This window comes from Palaemon carinicauda, chromosome 44, assembly GCF_036898095.1.
Source record: "Palaemon carinicauda isolate YSFRI2023 chromosome 44, ASM3689809v2, whole genome shotgun sequence".
In the NCBI taxonomy this organism is placed as follows: domain Eukaryota; kingdom Metazoa; phylum Arthropoda; class Malacostraca; order Decapoda; family Palaemonidae; genus Palaemon; species Palaemon carinicauda.
The window spans coordinates 44,452,706-44,471,690 of NC_090768.1; the positions used below are offsets into that span (position 1 = coordinate 44,452,706).

The window sequence follows — 18,985 nt, forward strand, 5'->3', positions numbered from 1 at the left end:
CAAACCCCCCAGGAATGTGAAATGTTTGTACACTGAATGAATAATCTATTAAAAAACTCTGAAACACAGAAATTGAACAATAAAACAAAAGGTGACGAGAAGAGATAAGAGATAAGATACGGAATGAGGTAATTAGGGGTACCACAGGAGTTAGAAAACTATCAGATAAGATCCAAGAAAGTAGACAGAGGTGGTACGGTCATGTCATGAGAAGAGACGAACAGTATATAGGGAGGAGAGTAATGGAAATGGAGGTACAGGGAACGAGAAGAAGAGGGAGACCTTCGATCAAAGGGATTAACCGGTGATGAGGTGTGGGACAGAGGTAGATGGAGAAAGCCGACCAGAAACATCGACCCCGCATAGAAGTGGGAAAAGATGTACACAATAAAGAAGACAGAAGAGAAAAAGATGGATGTGGCAGAGATGAGAATGTCGAGATCGATGTGTGGGGTGACAAGAAGAGATAGATACGGAATGAGGTAATTAGGGGTACCACAGTAGTTAGAGAACTATCAGATAAGATCCAAGAAAGTAGACTGAGGTGGTACGGCCATGTCATGAGAAGAGACGAACAGTATATTGGGAGGAGAGTAATGGAAATGGAGGTACAGGGAACGAGAAGGAGAGGGAGACCAAAGCGAAGGTGGGTGGACTGTATCAAGGATGACCTTCGATCAAAGGGATTAACCGGTGATGAGGTGTGGGACAGAGGTAGATGGAGAAAGCTGACCAGAAACATCGACCCCACATAGAAGTGGGAAAAGATGTAGACAAAGAAGAAGAAGAAGAAGAAGAAGAAGAAGAAAACAAAAGGTATTCCCGTGGAAATTCGAAGTAACTACCACGAGGTAAGAAAACGACCAAACTCCTTACTAGATAAAAACAAAATTATGTCAGAACACAGAAGCGAAGTAGAGTTACAAATGGAAATAAATTACGGGAAATGATAGCTCAATGAAGATAAAGAATAAATGGTTTTCCTGGAAGAGGGCAAAGTAGATAGCCAAGCGAAGCATTATTAGTGGGTCTCGACATAGCCACTAGGGGTGTCTCTATATGGTAGTGGTGAAACTGGGATTTAGTACCACACGGGTAAGGAAATATAGGATTACAACAGGAGATTCAGTGAATAAAGGATAATGAATGAATGTAAACAACTATCCTTTTGACGAGATATTCTGGTAAAACTGTACATAAAATACTAGAGAAACACAAACTATGAGGAGGGTGGTTAGATTCTCCGGATGGGACCTAAGCAGGCATGAAAAATTGCTCTTCCATCCAGTATACAAACGTAGTGTCTCGGGACATTAAGCCCCCAAATATGGGCATATCATGACCGAATAGGTTGTGATAAAACAAATGAGAAATTTTTAGCTAACAGCCATAATCAACTTTCATTATGAAAAATAATTTTCTATCAACTTCCACTCATAATAGTAATCAAAGTTGTAAGATTAACTGACATTTGCTTTACATAAAATACAGCATTGTACAACAAAGCTAAAATTTAAAAAAACATAAAAAAACCTTTATGTCTGGCAATCAATTCAATACAAAGTGTATGAAAAAAAAATTCAAATTTTTTTACACCAAAACAGGGTGGAATTTACAACTCAGATGACAAAATAGCAAAACTTGACATGAGACTTCAAGCTAATACCTGCAGCTGACAGATGGTGCACATATATGCAAGTCCTAATTTGATTATGCTGAGTAACCAGAAACTAGGAATGTTCCTTTTTCTTTCTCCACACATATTTTATATAGACTGACATATTCTCTACACAGAAGTTCCCAGATAGGTGGTTATGAATTCATGAATAGTCAGGAAAATAGCTATATCACGATGAAAAATAAAAAAGGGCATTGATAAATACCTCTACTAAACAGGAATTAGGATATTGTAACATGTGAAATACAGAAACAGAAGAGAATGGAAAAAACTTATTCCACTTCTGAAGTCACACAAGAAAAGTCCATAGAAAAGTTGGTAAAAAATTTCAAGGTTATAGGCGATTCTTTCTTTTTCAATCAATAAGCACGTACCTGGAACTTTAAATTGTCATACTTGTCAAGAAAATTAAGGTCATGATAACATACAGGCTAAAGTAAAGTTCAAGCCAATCAATTAAAATCAATGACAAACTAATTTGATATATCAGATCAACTAGAATTCGGCAACTCAAGGACTGGAGTTCCCAATGTTCTAATACAATGAAAACCTGATAACATTTATATACTTGTGAATTACAAAGTCTATCAACTGAAGGCTGAGAAAATTAAATATTACCTCAACACTGAAATTTTCTGTATATTTAAAAAGGAACAGTAGAATGCACTCCAAAGATTTCCAAGGCTTTCATTAACAAAAATAGTACTAAATTATTTTTCTTGTTTAGATAGGGGGCATTTAAAAGTAAATACAAAAATACAAACCATTTAAAAATATCTATCCTATATTTAATTTTGGCTTCTATGAAATATAAGTAGGATTACTAACTCCAAAAAACTACAATCAAACTTTTTCCCAAAGTTGTTGCAAAACATGTCAAATGATCTATTGCATCGAGATGGTTTTGTCACAATATTCGACCTAAAACCACAACCTCAAATAAATGCTTCCGTAATATTACCCTCAATACCATATTAAAAAATTCTTGAAATATCAAATTTTTCAACAGAAACAGTCTCCAATTAAGCCAAACACAGTTATAACATTTATATTTTTTTTATTTAAAAGTTTCTCCAGATAAACTGAATGAGATACCCACCAATTAAAAACTTTCAAACTCATCAAACCTTATCTTACAATTATTTAAAACTTACTTGCTTTCGGTCCCTTGCTAGTGCACTAATAAAAAAAGTATAAAAAAAACACTTCATGCCCCTTTTGCCCTGCACGGGGTATCACCTACAATTTACATTATACGGCACTATGTAGGCAGTACTACAACTGCATTGCTCCTACCTCTACACTTTATCTAATCCTTTTGTTTCTGGTTTCTTCCACACGTCTCCCTTTAACTTTACCTTGAACCTATCTAAAAAATAAAAAAAACACTTGAAGTCATACTTCTGAGCCTATAAATAAGACAGCCAATTGTCTAATTCTTTATCATTGATAATAGCAGTACAGTAACAATATTGCACGAGGATGTTTACTGCCTGGACAGAGTAAATGGCTTTTACACTGTAATTTATAAAAATTTCACAACCTATAATGCCTTTCCTCTGACTCAAACACTTTCACCATCATTCTCTGGATATAGAACAGATTATCATGAGCTAAGTGATGTGTAATCACTACAACATTCAATGTTCTTTGAAATGTTCTCTAAACCCTGTAACTCATGAATTTTTATTTGCTTTACTTCTCTTCCCGTGTACCACCTTCCCTTCTTTAAATTGGATCTTATAATTTTTGCAATTCATTTATGGGTTGGTTAGATTACATTATAATAACAGCATTACGGAATACAAAGATTATATTACGTTTTCACTATCTAGGAATTTGAGACATGTTATAGTTGTTTCTTCAATTCTAATAATGATGATAATTATAACAATTATAGTACAACACTTCGTTTACAAACATATCCTTCAAGGCCAGCCTTACAGTATTAGCTTTTTCAAAAAATTATACCATAGAATTTATCTTACCTTTTTGGCCTTAATTTTTTTTTTTTTTTTTTTTTTTTTTTGCTACAATGCACGGAAACATATCAATCACTTTCATCCCCGTTCCCATCCCTAAACTAAGGGATCAGTTGCATCTACGCATCTTCTCCTACTATTTCTATCTAGAGTATCGTCCTCCATGAAACCTTTTTCTAAATTCTTTACTTTGTCACGCCATCCAATTTTCACATTCCACCACAACATAATCATTTCTGTTACCTCAGATTCAAAGCCTCCCTCCTGGCTTACAAAATATATCCAAATAATTTTAAACTTACAAATCTAGGCCTCTTTTCTTTTAAAAGACTACTCATGAATGGCAGAGGCAGGGAACAGTAACATTGCCCTATCAAGCAGGACAATGCCCTAAAGACTGACCATATATTCATATGGTCAGCACCCAAGGCTCCTCTCCATCCAAGCTAGGACCAAGAAGGCCCAGGCAATGGCTGCTTCAGCAAATAGACCTATAGACTCCCCTAAAACCCCATCCTTAGCTCACAAGGATGGTGAGGTTGCAGCAACCAAATAAACTAATGAGTTTGAATGGGACTCAAAACCCAGTTTAGCGTTCACCAGTCAGGGACATTACGACATCGGCCACCAAACCACTAAAAACATTTCATTAAGAATGTCATGCTTCTCTTCCGTGGTGAATAATAATACTGCATGATATTTCCCCTACTGATAAACTTGATCTATTACTATTTTCAGGTTCCCTCAAAGTAGCAGCTCTTCACAACACACTCATAGCACCTTAGATAGCCATAGACTTTATGCCAATTACAATATTGATTAAATTCTCTCCTTGTACTGTATTACTAAAAACCAAAGAATTTACTTTGTCATGTTTTATTCCCTTATCTATTCCAGCCCGTCTTACTTATCAAATATCCTTATTCAAAAATATATATATATACTGCACACAGTGCATCACTCTCGGGAACGTACCACAAAAAGCGTACTGTATTATACTAATATATGACACTGCAGATAGTACTAAATGGTTGTCCTTCCAAGGCAAAACTTTTTTTAATATACTCTACATATTCATTGACCTTTTCCCACTGTAACGTCTCATTCGTGAAAACCAAATTTTTCACCAATAACGTGAATCAAGTTATATGGTTAGATAGTCTAGCTAAAATAATGGTAGTTACACATCTGCATCTAAATATCTACTTATTATGTTTCAATTTTCACCCAGTTGTCTACGTTTCTTAATACCCTTTCTACTCTCGCCTTATCCCTATGGCATTTCACAACTATGAGCAACGAGGGGCATCCCCACCCTCCTCTATGCAAATCAAGACCAGATTCAGTCAGTTTTAACAATGAGCACCAACCCTTTATCAGATAATTTGGCTCCTAAGTCAGAGCCCTTTGAGGGAGGATATTTTTCTCAACTCAGCAATAAACTACTGTATCCAAAGAAAGGACTTACATATTGTATTTCAATCAATTTAATTCCTCTCAATATCATTTTACATATTTTGTAAACTTTTCATGTAAATAAATGGAATAAAATTTGCAATAGCGGGAGTAGACAAATCATAACTAAAATAAGTCTAAAGACACTCAAAGGGATGATTTTCTGAGGGGAAGGGCAAGGATCACATTAATGATTCAAGAACAGAATACGCTATTCGGCACCTTTCAGCAATAACCTCTCTCAGTTGTTACATGCAGTACGTGATCCATTAAACTCTAAGTCCTAATCACAGCCAAATATAATATCCACCAATAATAGCTAAAATTTCCCATGAACTCACAACAGGATCTTAATGACCTACTGCTGACTTTGCTACCATGATAATGCTGATTATGTTAATTAAAATTAGACAGAAATAAACTGTTATTGAAAATATTTGAAATTAATTGCAAAGTCATTACAGAATACTAAAATGTAGGTACAGTATCCTCAAGAATATAAGAAAAACTGATTACATAATCAATGTAAGTCTGTAAAACTAGATTACCTGTTAACCCTTTTTCCCCCACCATAAGGTTAAATTTCGAGCACATTTTGCTATATAATTTTTTTAAATTGCTCTAAAAAGCTTAATTTTTGTCCTAGAGAGGTCAGGTTGGTCTCATTCTTTTGGAAAATGCCTGAAGTTTCTCAAAAAATTATCAAAAATATATAAAAATATGTAATTAATAGAGTTTTGCAAGAACGTACCGGTACGTCCTTTGGGGGTGAAAGGGTATTTACCTTTAAAATCTTACTTTTAAAAAATTAAAAGCAGGAAACTTATATAAAGAGAATATAAAAAATTAATCATAACTGATGTACGCGAGTATATAAAAAAAGCACAATACTGTGCGCCATTTACTTCTACAATGTAGATGGGGTGTAAAAATATGGATATAAATCACAAATTAGAATCTTACTGGTCTAGTTTAACAATGTTATTATCATTATTATCATTACTGAAGTATGTCCAGCCATGTAGAATAAGGCTTTATACAGTACTGTATATCGATTTTGGCAACTTATGTATAAACGCAATAGTGTTGCAGTAAATTAAAAGCACATGATTTAAACTTGCCATTTAAATATGAGGGCACATATGGACTCTCAGCATACCTTAATCTGGATGCCATATACCCTTCACTATCGAGATTCTTTACAAGTCAACAGTTATTTTCCACATCTTTAGCTCCACACTAATCTCTGGAGAGATCTCTTGTAATTAGTTGTTATTAAGTGACCAACTTGTGCGGTCACTATACACGGCAACAAACACAAGCGTCTATCCTCTACACAGAAGTATAGCCCAATGGTTGCAGGGAGGTCTAAAGCAAAGCTCCCACTAATGGCATAGGATCTAACGCTTCACCCAAAATCTCTCTGGTCAAGGTAAGACTGAACCAAATATTCGTCATTAAAAAAAGGATCTGTCTGTAAATGTGAAAGGCGTAACTTCAAAGTTTGAATTCTTTCACGGCTTATACTCTAATAAATTTCTGAAATCCTGAAATTGAACAATTAAGGATGGTATTTGTGAAGTAAATTTACAGTTATACGAAGAGGAGGAGGAAGCAAGACTCAATGACAGCCTGCACAACAAACTTACATTCAAGCACGTTCATCCAGTTTTAATTTCCGGAGTTCAAAGTAGGTAAGGATGATTTCCCATTAAGCAGGTTCACGTATAAAGCTCATACTTTGGCCACTTATCTATTTTCTTATTTCCTTGCTCTATTAAAAGGTATTGTTTGTTTTTATACATCTTTTACTTTACTGATTTCCTTTCCTTTTGGAGGTCTTGGGTTTGTAGAATGTGGTTATTCCCAGTAGGGTTGCTGAGTTGCTAATAATAATAATAACAAACAATGATGATGATAATAATAATAAAGATAATCCCATTAAAAAATATCATTTAAACCACATTAGTGTAAATCTGTGACAACTACCTTTATCATGTATCCCGATTTTCAATATCAAGAAATTAAACAATCCTCTTATTTAAAACTAAATGCAACCATAGATAATGTGCATATCAACTTTCATAAAACTTCTACTACAGTACATTTTCAGCTACTATATTTCAATAATTAAAGATACAAAGTGCTCATAATTCCTCTCATTCAGTTATAAAGGAAGCATGCATCACATCGATTACACCGACTTACACGATTCTGTCCCTTACAAAGTGGTGTACGAGTATGTTTGAAATGGAAATTTAATGATTTCTTATAAGATTCTAAATTCTCTGTTAATTAAGCTCTCTTAACAGCAGTCTTCTAAATAATCTCTTTAGCAGATAAAACTTTAATCCAAATTCTATTTGCTGTCTCAATATTCAAATCCATTTTGTAAGAGATATTCCACACAGTACCACACACAAGAGATTCCCCTCTAAAAAAAAAAAAAATTGTTTACAAGGTTCTAAATAAAATACTAAATATTTCCAAAGTACTCGATATATGGAGGACATATCATTCAGTACCAAATACTTACTTAGGGTCAATATATTATCAACTACAACAGTGCAGATACATGTGAAACTCCCTATACTCTGCACCCGAATCTAAACCCATGCTCTTACAGCTAAGAAAAACAAATTATAAAAGTTAATCCAACAAACTTACACTAGATACAATATTGGGTAATGTGTTCCCAACATTAGAAGCCAACTGGTTTGAAGAAGCCGCAGTAGAAGTCACATCAGGAGCAGTGCCAGAATGCGCAGGTAAAGCCGGGCCGGCTTCTCCCGCGGCGGCGTTGGTAGTATCCGACGCGGGTCTCCCTCCGCCCCCTGCTGGCTGAGGAGTTAAAGGCGACCACTGCGAACCTGGTGGAGATGTCAGCTCGATACCCGAGAGCAGGTCCAGATTAGAGATGCCGGTTGACTGTTGTGGTTGCTGTGGTTTTTGTTGATGAGGTTGCTGGGGATAATGTTGCTGTTGAACTTGCTGTTGAGGTTGTGGTGGTTGCTGGGGTACCTGGGGTTGTTGATGCTGGGGTAGCTGAGGTTGCATCTGCTGTGGTGGGTGTTGAGTTTGCTGCTGAGGTTGCTGTGGTTGGGAAAGTGGCTGCTGTAATTGTTGATGTTGCTGCTGTGGTGGTTGTACAGAGTGCTGAGGCTGGGTAGCACCCATCTGTGGCTGCTGATATGACTGTGGAGTTCTGTATTGAGCCCATTGCTGCTGTTTTGAATAATCCACATTATGCTGCTGTTTTGAATAATCCACATTATGCTGCTGTTTTGAATAATCCACATTAGGATACTGTGTTGCTTGGTGGTATTGAACACCAGCCTGACCTTGGGGCCCTGTCGAGGAGTAGACCCCCTGAGAAGTGATCGTGCCCCCACCAGCCGACGCTGTCGTGTTAGTTGTCACGGGAACAGTTGTCATATGGCTGTACGGATACGAGTAATTGGTCCCAGTTGTTCCGCCCATCTGACTTGTCTTTGTTCCTGCTCTGCCTGCTTGACTGTTGGTATATGATGTAATACTACTAGGAGAGCATCCACAGTAAGTGTTCCAATGTCCGGCAGTTGTAGCTAGGGGATGATAAACAGACGAATTTGGAGTTGCACCTACAGTTGACTGGGGAGTTGTGGTGGGGGGATGTGCTTGGTAAGCAATTCCATTATAAGTACCAGTGGCCTGTGTTGCGTAAGTTCCAGAATAACCAGGCTGAGTAGCTGAGGTCTGTGAAGAATAATATGTACTTGTTGTATTTGCATACCCTGCTTGACTCATATAGCCTTCAGCATTGATATGCCCTGTCATATTAGTTGCCCCACGATTATCAGTGGCGACAGGAGTGGTTACAGCTTGAGCTTGTGGATACTGATATGAATATGGATTGCTACTACCTGCAGTGGGGGATGTTGCTGAAGATGAATAACTAGGGTGAGTCACAGCAGGCTGTGTGTTAGCACTTGTAGTTGACATTGTTGTAGGAATACCACTCACACCACTACTAACTGTTGATGGGTGTTGATAATAATTATAATACCCTTGAGTTGAAGTGCTTGTTCCTCCTGATGCAACTGACTGACTTCCACCAGTTCCATTTGTGGCAGAATTCATTCCAGGACTTGGAGAAGATATTGGACCATAACCATACTGCAGGTGATAGGGGTTTTGTTGTGCTGAGGCTCCAGCACTTTGACTTGGGGAACCAATTGGTAATTTAAGCTGGGAATTATTGTTACTTGATAAAGTGGATGTTGTATGGGATGATGCTTGATAACCATAATAGGGATTCTGTGAATTATACCGACTTGATGGCTGAGAAACTGCTGCTGAGACTGTGGGAGGATAAGATGGTGAAGTAGTGATACTTGGAGCAGTGGCAGCCACAGTTGAGGGATGGGTGGTGCTCACAGCCCTGCCAGCTGTTGTTGCATTTGGGTACGCTGTGGAACCCATTTGCTGTGCTGCATAGTAATGCGGGGCTGCTCCATACGGACTTGCAATAGGTACCTTGTGAGGCGAACCCGAGGCTTGTGGTGCTGGGGATGGAGCTGGAGAAGGAGCAGATGGCTGGTAAGCCCCAGCCTGACTTGCGTAGCCTGGAGCATAGCCTCCAGGTAATTGACCGGCGCAGGAAGCAAGAGCATCTCCTTGTTCCGAACCTAAGGGAGCAGGTCGCATGTTACTAGCATATGGTGCAGTTGCATCAGTATAGCCATAGCCAGGCATTCCCATCTGAGATGGAGCGTTGCTGCTAGAAGGCATGGCACCTGCAACACTACCACCACCACCTTTCATATGTTGTAAGTAGTCTTTTAATTTTGGCCCACTTGTACTGCTGGCACTTGGTGGGTTCATAGCAGAAGGCTGGCCAGAAGGCAACATGGGTGCACCAGGAACTTTAGGTATTGCAGCACCTCCAGTGAACTTTTTTACATTAGCTGAAAGGACTTCTTCTCGTTCTTCATCCTGTACGCGACACACCGACTTTACACGGGCGGAAAGTTTGTTAACCTGACCTTCTAACTTGTGATAAAATTCCTGAGCATCCTCAGCTTTCTTTAAGATGTTGAGATAAGCATCATAAGATGCCAAAAGTGAGGAAATGACTTCTGTTCGCTGCGCCTGAACCTGGTTGGTGAGACGACGAGTTGTGGCATACGCAGCATTGGCTTCCGACAGCGCTTGAAGGATGTTATTCTGTGCAGACATGTTTTGCTGAAGAGGAATCACCTGCCCAAGAGAATGTTATCATAAATTGAGGTTCAAGATATAACTTATGAAACAATAAATAAATAAAATGCATCTGTATGGCATCAATAACTTTCATTTCTAAAAATTAATATAAAGACCTTTAAAATAAATATCTAAAGTTTAGTTTCATAAATATAAACCACTTACTCTATTAACGCCATAACATACATAACCGATGGGTTCATTCAAGTGATATTAAGGTGGGAGGTCAAACTGTTGTGATTTCAAACCTTTTCAAAGGTCCAATGGAAACAGTATAGGAATTAGATAGAATAGGGCAAGAAACAAGTCAAAATTATTTTCATTTGGAAATTTCCTTACATCGCCAATTCTCAAAACAAAAGAGTATATCCTTGTGATGGTCTGTCAAATCCAGGAGACTTACAAAGATCTAATGGATCCAGTAGAGCACTTGTGAACAGAATAGGTCAAGAAATAAGAGCCTAAATTATTTTCATGTGAGAATTTCATTACATCAAGTTTTTCTCAAAACCACTGTGACGGCCTGATAAATCAAAGAGACAATTATATTCCTTGAGGACATAATCTTAAAACCCATATCAAAAATATTCTTGTAAAAACTAAAGCAGTTTCCATGTTCATTCCGAATAAACTTTAATCATTCTAGCAGGACAAAATCAAATAATCCTCGTCCTGAGAAGAGACTGTAACAAGGCATGGATCGCAAAAGCGAGAGACACTGAAGATAGGTGAACCTGAAGAGATTTTTTGGCAACAATACAAGAACTACAGATTCCAATTGATAACTAACTCCAAGGGAGCCAGATTATTCCTTAAGACAGGAAGCTCACTGACATGCTTACATGAATCTGTAGTTGAAAGACAAATAAATCTAATGGTTAAATTTACCTGAGATGCATCAACGAGAGGTTCACGGCTCTTCAAAATTCGAGATAAATTCCAACAAGGATATTCCACATATTCCTAAAGCAACACCTGAAATGAACCAATCAACCAAAGGGACTTCCTGAATTTCATATTTATACAGGAATATGTCACCTTTTTCTATGAATATAGGTGTCCCTTACCACAATGAACACTCTGCTTCTTATTACACTTGCCATGTTCTTCTTGACCACATTAAATGAATGTTACTGACTTTCAGGTTCTTTGGAAGAAAGTACATTTACATAAGGCACAGGATGTCCATAGTAAAAAATTTAACTGCTGGGGGAGATTTCATTTGTTTCATATATCTTACTTTCTTGGTGAATGATCGTAATATATTTATATTCTAGTGCATTTCTTAGTCAACCAAAAAAAAAAAGCTCTGAAATAAAGGTTACTAACCATCCCCTCTGATATATCTTCCCAACCATGAGATATATTTCAGAGAAATCTTTTATAGAAATCAAAAAAATATAGCGGGTAGAGTTGGGCATATCAGTCAATCAGTTTAGTGAGAGCTTTCTTTACAAAGATACAAATATGATTTTGTATTAGCAATCAAGAGTTATCATATCATTAGAAATATAGAATTTCTAACTACCTTACATTTTCACTTGAAATCCCACTTTTTTCATTTAAGAATATTCTCCATACTCAGAAATAAACTGAGAACTAAAATTAAACAATTCCTACAATCTATGCTGTTTTGCATTATGCTGAAAGTAACGTATCTGTATCTGTACATTCATTTGTATCCCATCATATGCTTCCTTGCTTTGAGATCAGCTTTAGATATGTCCTCTTAAGGTTAACTTTGCAATCTTAGTGCATTTTGCCTTATACAGTGGAATTTTCATCCAGATCCTTTACACAATGTAATTTAAGTACTTTACCCACTGGTTTTATGCAATTTCACCCAATGGCTTCTCTTTACTTATGATGCAGCAGTGGAGTATTATTACTTTGCCATGATTCTTCTCCTACCCAATGGAATAGTGAGCTCATAAGGATACATTATAAGTATTCAAAGAGCATGGAAGAAAAAAGGACCTAAGTCTTAATTATTATCATTACTAGCTAAGTAACAACCCTACTTTGAAAAGCAGGATGGTATAAGGCAAGAGGCTCCAACAGGGAAAATAGCCCAGTGAGGAAAGGAAAAAAGAAAAACAGAATACTTTAAGAGTAACAATATTAAAACAAATATCTCCTCTATAAACTATAAAAACTTTAACAAAACAAGAGGAAGAGAAACAAGATAGAATAGTGTGCTCGAGTGTACCCTCAAGCAAGAAAACTCCAACCAAGATAGTGGAAGACCATGGTACAGAGGCTATGGCACTACCCAAGACTAGAGAACAATGGTTTGATTTTGGAGTGTCCTTCTCCTAGAAGAGCTGCTTACCATAGCTAAAGAGTCTCTTCTTCCCTTACCAAGAGGAAATTGGCCACTGTACAATTAGTGCAGTAACCCCTTGAGTGAAGAAGAATTGTTAGATACCAAACTTCAACTTTAGTTTCCAATCGTTCAATGGTTTCAGCTTTCCATTTTAAAGTCAAACAGCGAGGGATTCCACTCTTACACATTAAGTCTCTTCTTCAACTGCACGGAAAAATGGCTTATTAGTTAAGTCTTGTATGATATTCGGTGATAAATCTATTCTGAGGGAGTGTTTCAATTCTTTCATTCTTCCTGGTTTAGAGTATTCATCTTCTTTCTGGTCTTCAGCTGCCGAGTCTCATCTGAATTTGGTGGACAGGAACTTATGGTCTATTAAATCTCTTACTCCGGACCTATATATTAATCTCTAGCACCATCGTTCAATTAGTTCTATATGCATGTTGCATAAAATTTTTCATAACTCTTGACTATCCTTTACATCCAGATCTTCCAGGACAGTACCATCCTGTTCATAAGATGCGGTTAATTCTAACAATCATGCCTTCTCCATCATGAGGCTCAATACTACTCGGTATTCTAGTAGTTTTATTCTAGCTGTAACCAAGTTGTGGAATGGTCTAATCAAGCAGTTGATTTGGTAGAACTTCAAACGTTCAAACTTGCTGCATATGTTTTAATATTAAACAGACTGAAAGTCTTTTTACAGTTTATATATGAAAGATCTGTTTTGATGATACTATTTATAAAATATTTTATCTTAATTGTTCATTACTTCTCATAGTTTATTTATTCCCTTATTTACTTCTCTCCCTTGGATATTTTTTCTTGTTAGAGCCCTCGGGCTTAGAGCATCCTGCTTTTCCAACTAGGGTTGTAGCTTAGCTAGTAGTAATATTAATAGTTTATACTGTACACACAAAATCCATTTTACCATTGTTACTGATAGAGATATTTAATTTCTCTTACTCATTACTCATATAATTTTATCTGTATACTTATTTCCTTTACTCAGAGGGCTATTTTTTCCTGTTGGAGCCCTTGGGCTTATAGCATCCTGCTTTATCAACTAGGGTTGTAGCTTAGCAATTAATAATAATAGTAATTATCCTAAATAACACAAAAATTAAAGCAGCCAGTTAATGATGCCGGGAGAATGTACTCTAAGAGCTCGGTGGGCAGCAGTGTTGCCGCCTCGACACCACTCAGTGTGGACATATGCAGTGTTGCCATTATAGCTGCATAGAATTTCCGTAAGGACTTCGTGATGTTTTCTGCGACATAATTATTTCCTTCAGGGTTAACTCTAAGCAGAAGGACATTCAATTCTAATTTTGATGAATATTTAAAGTCTTATCATTCACTGATTAAATCGAAAAGCCATAATCTATATTTCATATGCGGGAAGTTTGGCTTCATTATCAAAGCTTAATTACCAAAATTTAAAGTAATGTTCCAAAGAGCTTTTTTTTTTTTACATAGGAATGTAGTCATACTCAGGGTGACCAAAGTGAGATGCCAGATATTGCTATTTGACAGAGTTTTGGAAAAAAAAAAAACACAAAACGGCATCACTTGTAGCCAGTCAGGTTGAGAGGGCTTCCCCACCCCCAACAGCAACTAACGACACCTCGTTCAAATTTTAACAGCAACCTTCCAGTTATGCTGAAAACATACCCTATGAAAGGGAATAAGTTTATATTTATGTAGGAACTAATATTATTTAATTTGATCAGGAATACTCAACAGTAAGAGCATGAAGGCTCAATTTCATCTTGAATAAAACAATAAAATAAACTACAAGTTTCATATGAGACTGAGGATTCCCCAAAAATTTATATTCCTCAATCTTTTCTAAAAGATTTATCAATATTCAGGACTCAATTTCTATTGAATATCACAAGTGACTGCTATAAATTAAACTATACTTACGAGTTTGTCATGTTTCTTCAACTCGTTCTTGAAGAACTCTTCCATGTCTTCTTGATTTGTAACTAACTGTTTTGTGACATCATCCTCGTGAAGATCTCTTCTCAGCTGATCCTCCCACCTGGCACGCTGGGCCTGCATTTCGCTCACCTTCCCAAGCAATCGCTTCACTTCCTGCCTGGCAGCAGGATCTGCTTGAGCTGTGAAAAGAATGAACAGGATTTAAATTAGAGTGGAATTGGGCTCCACAAAGCTCTAGAAGAGTTGGAAGACCCAGGCCTACGTGGCTGGGGACTACGAAACGTGAAGTAGGAGATGACGAATGGAGAAGTGTCAATTTAAAAGCTCAAGATAGAGATGACTGGCGAAATCTAACCAAGGCCCTTTGCGTCAATAGGCGTGGGAGGCTATGATGATGATGAAATGTGTGGCATACATTAAGAATTTTATATATTCACCAAAACTTATGCTAATTCTTACTAAAAATCACTAACGAAAGACATGGCATAACAAATAAGCTTACAAAATATTAAATAAAATTGAAAACAAATGCTTTTAGCTTAAGAAATTAGTTTACATTATTATTGATAAATGATAATCACTTCATGAGAACTTACTCAAAGGTAACTAATTTCTTCCTTTCACCTTGAGGATAAAATTAAGGCAGAGAGTAATGCAGCTAGAATGAAAGGGATATGACAAAAAGCCTTACAGATATCTACAGTTTTCTACAGAGATTTAAAAGTCTTCCCTTCTTATAGGCAGGGGAATGGACAATTCAGACGAGTCTATTAGACACAAGAAAAGATTCCCCAAAAAGCTTGGGAACCCCTACAGCTGTCATTAGAAATAAGATTCAAGTCACCATACTCAGATGTCAGAAAGGGCTGTCATAAATGACCATGAGATGATTGTTTGTTATTAATCCATTCAGAGATATCATGATTACAATTTCAACAATAATAATAATACCCCAGAAGGGTTTGTTGTTACTTTTAACTAATAATTAGAACATTCTATATATGGATGAAGAACATTTAAGAGGATTTAGTATTTCTACCTACACCAAAGAAGTTGGGAGGAGGTTATGTTTTTGCCCGTTTGTCTGTCAGTTTGTTTGTGAACAACTTCCCGGCTACAATTTTACTCAGAGTAGTGAAACTTTCACAAATTAATTGTCAAGTTGAGATGAGGAGGCGATTCAATTTTGAAAGTACTTGGTCAAGTTCAACCAAAAGGTCAACTGAATTAGCCCTAAGCCGTGGCGGAGGTCTGCAAACTCAGAGCCCTTTTCTAGTTGAATTGTGTAACCATTTGCCTAAATTTACGCATGTACTCAAATAGCTATACAAACCTAAAGTCATTTATATGGGTTACTGCTAGTCCTGTTTTTCAAAGAAAATTGGTTTGATTTCGCCATGCATCGTTAATAGGTAACCATAGCGTAAGTGTATGCAACAAGAGGACTCTTGCCGGCATCGCCTCCATGTAACACTGCCGGTACGAGCCGGTATGATGTGAAGAGGTTATGCTCTCACTTCCTCTCTACGATCAAGCCTCTTGCATTCAACTCGCTTCCCTTTTAGTTTAACACTCATGACTTGTGTCTTTTCTCTATTCACAGTCACTTGCGTTACTATTCATTATCTGTGAGTTATGTGCAAGTGCTATATATCTAGTAAATCACGGTATTAATATTCTTTCCCCGGACAGGATAGCGACCATTATGGCATCCTTATGATGCTGGACAGACATAGATACATCCTTTTTGTCCCAATTGCCTGGACAAGGGATGTTCAAGGGGATAATTCATGCCCCAAACATGCTGTTTTCTAAGACTCCCTAAGTCTCACTCATAAGCTTTAAAAAAACGACTTACCCTCTACTTCAGACGTGGATGGGATCGAGGCCACTATCTGATCCAGGGGCTTGGACAACAACTGTAGATTCGCCATGTGATTAGTGATAGCCCTATGGAGAGCTGTGTTATTATCTTGCGCACTCTGATGTGCCTCTCTGTATTTGTTTGCTTCTCGCTTCATCTCTCCAAGAATCATGTTGGGAGCTCTCTTGCCCATCATTGTTAGAAACTCCTTTTCCTTGTGCTCCTCCTCCTGGTAAAAAAATATTTTATAATTATATGTATTGCAACAACTACTTTTACATTTATCAACATAATTCTTGGAACATAATGTATGAGGATATACAAATAGGAGAACTGTATACAAAATCTTCCATTTCAATCATTTCTTAAGCTACAATAGGTAAATATTAGACAAAATCCATTAAAAATCCATGAAATATTCCAATATCATGTAACGAGGCTTAATTTCCTGAATAACTATCTAACTGACTGTACTAAACAGGTTACTGAATATTTACAAGCATTGGAAAAAAAAATTCAGCCTTAAACTCGGCAAACAAACCAACTAGTGCCCTATAATCTTAAAATGAACATGAGTGACTAAATATCCTGATAAAATATGTGAAACAAAGTCAAGCTCCATAAAAATGTATGTTACATATTTCATTCATACAAACTAACCTATGCCATTTGAAATCTATAAAAGGTTAAAGGGAGAATTAACCGAATTCTATTTGTAACTACCATTCAAACAATGACCTTAGCAAAGCTTACAAAATGCTTTTCGCTTGGCTACTTTTCCTTAATGACTTTTTGTTTCTCATAGATTATTTTTTATACTTTCTCTTCTGGGAGAAGGACACTCCAAAGTCAAACCATTGTTCTCTACTCTTCGATAGTGCCGTAACCCCTGTACCATGGTCTTCCACTATCTTGGGTTAGAGTTCTTTTGCTTGAGGGTACACTTGGACACGCTATTTCCATCATGTTTCTCTTCCTCTTGTTTTTATGAAGTTTTTATGGTTTATATATGATAGATCAATTTAATGTTGTTAATGATCTTGAAATATATTATTTTGATTATTATTACTTCTGCTGTAGTTAACTTATTTCCTCGTTTTATTTCCTGACTGGGATATTTTCCATGTTGGAGCTTGGCCTTATAGCATCCTGCTTTTCCAACTAGGGTTGTAGCTTAGCAAGTAATAATAATAACAGCAAACACAAAAAAAAATATATACATACCTCAATTAAACTATGAATAGCTTTCAGCTGGGCATCAATATCGTGGTAAAAATTGGAGATTTTATTCATGATGTCTGACAACTTCCTCACACCACTGCTGGCACTCAGATCTGCACAGCATTCCACTAGTTCCTGAAAACATCATTAGCAGTAGGAAAAATATCTATTTGCTTATGATTAATGATAATTTCATTTGTACAAGATAAAAATACAAAATATTAACCCTTGCAATTAACCCTTTTACCCCCCCAAAAAAACGTACTGGTACGTTTCACAAAACTCATCCCTTTACCCCATGGACATACCGGTACGTCCTTGCAAAAAACTGCTATTTACATTTTTTTTTTTTTTTTGCATATTTTTGATAATTTTTTGAGAAACTTCAGGCATTTTCCAAGGGAATGAGGCCAACCTGACCTCTCTATGACAAAAATTAAGGCTGTTGGAGCAATTTGAAAAAAAAAAATATACTACAAAATGTGCTTGAAAAAAATAACCCCTGGGGGTTAAGGGTTGGAAATTTCCAAATAGCCTGGGGGTAAAAGGGTTAACAATTCAAGATATTTAATCAAATCTCAACCATTATCTCAACAAACATCTCGCCAAGTTTTCATCTCATAATTTACCTGAGGTAAAGCATCTGAGTTGTCATCCAGGGACAAAGAGTCTAATTGCATGGATGCTAAATAAGTCTCCAACTCCTCATTCTTCTCCTGAATTTCCCCACAGATATGCCTCAAAAGTTTTGCTTTTTCCTCACTGGAATATAAAAGATATGATAAAATTAATCAGTTCATTTAAATGTCCTACAAAACACAAGCTTTGGCAAGCTGAATTCATGCATTGTTGTTATTGCTGTTGTTAAACCAAAGCATTAAATGTATATCAACCACTTAAATTAATCAATTATCAGCGATATCAATATAAAGGCTACATTAATGTCAATCATAAGGCTCGGTGACTACACTGTATTCTAGAAGTTTTATTCCAGCTGTAACCTAATCGGCTAGTTGAATCTGTGAAACTTTTAGAAGTTCAAACTTGGCATGTTGTTGAACAGGCTGACATAAGTCTTCATAGTTTATATGTGATAGATCTATTTTAATCTTGTTACTGATCTTATAAAATCTTATATTAATTATTCATTACTTCTCATGTAGTTTATTTCCTTATTTCCTTTCCTCACTGAGCTATTTTTCCCTGTTGGTGCCCTTGGGCTTATAGTATCGTGATTTGCCACTAGAGATGTAGCTTGGCTATTAATA

General features: G+C 36.6%; 1 protein-coding gene across 1 annotated transcript in view; it reads right to left on the reverse strand.

Annotated features, from left to right (window-relative positions):
- The window catches only part of LOC137634299 (tyrosine-protein phosphatase non-receptor type 23-like), an 81,804-nt gene that overhangs the window by 28,063 nt on the left and 34,756 nt on the right, over window positions 1–18,985 (reverse strand). Inside the window, 5 exon segments of the mRNA XM_068366651.1 lie at window positions 7,783–10,353; window positions 14,615–14,811; window positions 16,491–16,725; window positions 17,721–17,852; window positions 18,347–18,479. Of these exon segments, the coding sequence (XP_068222752.1) occupies window positions 7,783–10,353; window positions 14,615–14,811; window positions 16,491–16,725; window positions 17,721–17,852; window positions 18,347–18,479 (3,268 nt within the window).